Below are 4,818 nucleotides of genomic sequence, written 5' to 3'. Positions count from 1 at the left end.
GCCATTGGCTGCGCCGCGTCGTTGACTCGTCGCCGATTGGCCGCCGGGCGCGAAGGGCCGACCAATGCGCGGCGCCGCACGTCGCTCGCTAATTAATTGCTGCTATCTGTCTCCTATCCAGGCGCGCGCACGTTGTAGTGTGCTCGCGCGTGCGCGTGTGTTTGCTTTTTTTTCTCCCCAAAGCGAACATGAAATAGTTTGTTGGGCTACACTTTCCCTCTCCCCCACGCAGGCGCCCCCACGCCCCCCCCCGCCCCACGCTTCCTCGCCTCGTTCCTCCCTTTGCCGTCGTGCCGACGGGCTCGGCGGCTCACTTCCGACGCCGTTCGGTGATGTTGGACATGGGCGATCGCAAAGAGCCGAAAATGACCCCCAAGTCGTCGTTCAGCATCCACAGTTTGCTGCCGGAGGCCGCGCGGAGCGACGAGCGCGACCGCCCGCACGGCCACGCCGGCGGCAACCACAACCACAACCACAACCACAACCACCGGCAGCACCTCCAGCACCTCCATCACGCGCAGAACCTCCACCAGCGCCACCACCACCACCATCTCCACCAGCAGCAGCAGCAGAACGACGAGCTCAAGGCCGCCGCCGCGGAACAGGACGCCGTCAAGGCGGAAGGCAAGAGCGAGCCGCCGGGGCCCGAATGCTCCGGCGGGACCCCGGAAGCCCCCTCGGCGGACAAGCCCGAAGACAAGAAGGAGGGAAAAGACTTGGCGGCGGCCGACGGCGACGGCGACGGCAAGGAAGGCGATAAAAAGGGCGGCGGCGGCGGCGGCGGCGGCGGCAAGTTCGAGAAGCCGCCCTTCTCCTACAACGCGCTGATCATGATGGCCATCCGCCAGAGCCCCGAGAAGCGCCTGACGCTCAACGGCATCTACGAGTTCATCATGAAGAACTTCCCGTACTACCGCGAGAACAAGCAGGGCTGGCAGAACTCCATCCGCCACAACCTGTCGCTCAACAAGTGCTTCGTCAAGGTGCCGCGCCACTACGACGACCCCGGCAAGGGCAACTACTGGATGCTGGACCCCAGCAGCGACGACGTCTTCATCGGCGGCACCACCGGGAAGCTCCGCCGCCGCTCCACCGCCTCCAGGGCCAAGCTGGCCTTCAAGCGCGGCGCGCGCCTGGCCTCCGGCCTGACCTTGGTGGAGCGGGCCGGCTCGCTCTACTGGCCCGTGTCGCCCTTCCTGTCGCTGCACCAGCCGCGGGCCGCGGGCTACGGCGCCTCGGCGGCGGCCTACGCGGCCCACCCCGCGTCCTACGGGGCCGTGCTGGGCCAGAACGCGCACGGCGTCGGCGGCGGCGGCGGCGGCGGCGGAGGCCACCCCTTCTCGCCGCCGTCCGCCGACCTGCCCTACGCCGCCGCGCACCACCTGACGGCGGCGGCGCTGGCGGCCTCGGCGGTGCCCTGCGGCCTGTCGGTGCCCTGCTCGGGCGCCGCCTACTCGCTCAACCCGTGCTCGGCGGTCAACCTGCTGGCCGGCCAGAGCGGCTACTTTTTCCCGCACGTGCCGGTGAGCCGGGCCCCGGCCTCCGGCTCCCCGCACGCCGCCTCCTGTGACTCCCTGAGGCCGCCCGCGGGCGCCTCGCTGCCGCCGCCGCCGCCGGCCTTCCCGCCCGGACTCTCCGCCGGACTCTCCGCCGGACTCTCCGCCGGCCTTTCTGACTATTTCACGGGGCAGAACCAAGCGTCCGCCCCCAACCCGCTCATCCACTAACCGCGGCGGCCCGAATTGAGCTTCGGAACAAAAGGAAGAAGAAGAAGAAAAAAAAAAAAAGACAACCGGGAACTTTCCAGGTATTTTTTTAATCTTATTATGATGAAGATGATGATGATGATGATGATGATGGTGGATATTATTGTTGGTGTTCTGGCCTCGTGTGTATTTAGCGCGTGCGCGTGTCACGGCGACTAGAATGTTAGTTGAAGCCTTTTCTTTGGGACCAAATTGACACTTGAAAGTGTTTCAGTATTAAACGTCAGCGGGACGTTTTTGTCGTTTCTTTTCTTTTCTTTTTTGTCTGACTGAAGAAATGTGAAACAAGTTGAGAGCGAGCCGCTTGTCCTTCTTCTCGTCCTTTTCCAAATGTGTCTTATGGAGCCCCCCCCCCTCCCCTTCTTTAGCAAATAGCCATCCGCCCGCCTGTCTTTTCCTTCTATTTTCCTTTCTTGTGCCGCTTTGAGCTGAAACGCAAGATAAAGAGCGTCTAAGGAGGCTCACATCTATTGGGGTCCACTTGAGCAAATAAAAGCTAGCTAACTATTTCTACCCCACCGCCCCCCCCCCCTCTTCTTGTTCTTTTTTTTCAATATTTTTGCTGCGGACGCGCAAGAGCATCTTTGGAGCTTTTCGCAAGAAACGAGGCTCGTCGGCGTTATGTAGGTTAGCGGCACATCAAAGTGTGTCGCGCGGCTTCCGGTTTGGTTTTGTGGGACGACGTGCACGCGGAGTAGCAGTGTGCCCGCGCGCGCTCCTTCGCGATCAAAAGAGAAGGAACGAGGACGACGAGAATGTTCTTCTTTGCCTTTTTTGTGTACGGCGCGGATGATTTCTTGATGTAAAAAAATGACAAGTTTGTTTGCTCTTCTTTTGATTTTGTTGCTAAATTCAGATTGTTCTTGCTGTCGACATAGATTGTTCTGATCTTGCAAATAAAATCCAATAGATGGACTTTTCTTCTTAAGCCTTTATTTTCTACAAAATCATTACTGCAAAAAAAAAAAAAAAATCAAAACGGGTTCTAATTCTGTCATATTTCTCCTTGTGAAATACAAACTCGAATTTGGATACTTGATCTGTTTTCCACATTTTTACTGCTAGCGGGAAAAAAACAAACCAAAGCATTCGTATGAAATAAAAGCAAAGCGCTCCGTGCGTGCAAATTTCAAGTTGAAGCTTTGACAAAATCGGAAAGAAAAAATACAAAGTCAATTAGAACAAATGGAAACATGTTTTTTTGGAGCAAGCGTCGAGCCTTTAGCGTTTTTATTCTGTACGTGAAAGAAATTCTCGTTGTTGTTGTTTTCTTTTACAAACCTCATCAAAAGAAATTCTAAATGCAAAAAAAAAAAAATCATTTTTTTTGGGGGGGGGGGGTGGGGCGGCTGACAAATGTCAAAAATAAAAATACAGCAGTGTCTGAGCCTTTTTTATTCTTTTTTACGTTATTTCTATTTATTTGTTTATTTTTATTCCGTGAAAGTAATTGTCGTTGTTTTTCCCCAATCTAATTTCTTGACAAACGTCCTCATAAAAATACCTAATGCAAAAAAAAAAACATTCATATTTTTTCGTGTGTGTGGGGGGGGGGGGGGGCGGCCGACAAATGTCAAAAATAAAAATACAGCAAAGTCTCCCAGCTTTTTCTTTCATTGTTTTTTTAAATTCTTTTTTTAATTATGTTTTTTTAATTCTTTGAAAGGAATGGTCGTTGTTGTTTCCCCCAATCAAATTTCTTAAAATACGTCATCAACTCAACGACTCATTTTGGGGGGGGGGGGCGGCGGCTGACAAATGTCCAAAATAAAAATGCGGCAAAGTGTCCGAGCTTTTTCTTGAATTCTTTTTTTAAATTCTTTTTATTCTTTTTTTTTAAATTCTGCAACAGGAATTTTCGCTGTTTTTTCCCCAATCAAATTTCATCAAATGAAATTCCAAATGCAAAAACAAAAATATTCATTTTTGGGGGCGGGGGGGCTCAAAAATAAAACTCCATCAAATTTAGGGGAGGGGGAGGGGGGTTGAATTTGCTAAAACCTGCGCAATCGTGCGTTTTTATTCGAGTGCCACCGAAATCGAGCCGGAAAAAAAGTGTTTGCCGGAAGAAAAAAAAAGCCTCCAATTTAGCCAATTGACTCGTGGTCAAATCAAACGTGCAAATAACTTGCTGTTGCTTTTGTGATCTTATTTTGCATTGTTGCAAAATGTTGAGCTTGTTTGTCGCTTGAGCCTCATCAACAACTGCTTTTCTCCTTTTGCAATTACAAGACACACGAGGAAAAATACTCTCGACAGCTTTTAAAGTCACTCAAAACGTCAAATCGTCATCATCATAAAAATAATGTTTCTGCCTGCATGACTCCGCATTGGGACCTCAAAGAAATCAAGAGAGGCATTCATTTTCATCGGCTTCAATCAAACATTGGCCACAATTAATATTTGTCATGACATCATAAGTCGATATTTTCAATTTCATTAACTATTGACATGTTCTTTATTATTGCTTGATCAGCACACACACACACACACACACACACACACACACACACACACACACACACACACACACACACACGCATTTATTGCGAGAATAAACGGATTAGAAAATACGTAGATGTTCATCTCCATATATTTAGATTGAAGTCGTATTCAAATCTCGCTCCCAATGTGTGTGCAGGGATATGAATACTATATATATATATATATATATATATATATATATATATATATATATATATATATATATATATATATATATATATATATATATATATATATATATATATATATATATATATATATATATATGTGTTATATATATATATATATATATATATATATGTGTGTGTGTATGTGTGTGTGTGTGTATCCACCCACGTATATATTCTTTCTAAAAAATACGTATATCCGAATCAGAAAAGCTTGAATGGTCCCACAGTGAGAAATTTGCAGTCCACAACCGCAATTTGAAAGGGAAGGAATGAGGGAAGTGGAGTGACAGGATATAAAAAAAAAAAACCCAAGATATTCTCTCATCATAGTAAAAATGTCAGAAGACTGAAGATGTATTTGTCGATCGTTTTTATTT

At 48.7% G+C, this 4,818-nt stretch overlaps 1 protein-coding gene across 1 annotated transcript; it reads left to right on the top strand.

Annotated features, from left to right (window-relative positions):
- The first annotated feature begins 256 nt into the window (after positions 1-256).
- foxg1a (forkhead box G1a) lies at positions 257-2,936 on the top strand. The gene has a single exon (XM_089004313.1). The coding sequence runs from the start codon at positions 333-335 to the stop codon at positions 1,725-1,727; it is 1,395 nt and encodes a 464-aa protein (XP_088860439.1). The 5' UTR covers positions 257-332; the 3' UTR covers positions 1,728-2,936.
- Positions 2,937-4,818: the final 1,882 nt, after the last annotated feature.

This window comes from Hippocampus bargibanti, linkage group LG09 (genome assembly GCF_051943395.1).
Source record: "Hippocampus bargibanti isolate YZ-2025 linkage group LG09, ASM5194339v1, whole genome shotgun sequence".
In the NCBI taxonomy this organism is placed as follows: domain Eukaryota; kingdom Metazoa; phylum Chordata; class Actinopteri; order Syngnathiformes; family Syngnathidae; genus Hippocampus; species Hippocampus bargibanti.
This window is presented reverse-complemented; position numbering and strand designations above follow the sequence as displayed.

Bases quoted from the DNA above. Each gene is read 5' to 3' on its own strand.
- foxg1a (XM_089004313.1), top strand. From the start codon at position 333: ATGTTGGACATGGGCGATCGCAAAGAGCCGAAAATGACCCCCAAGTCG.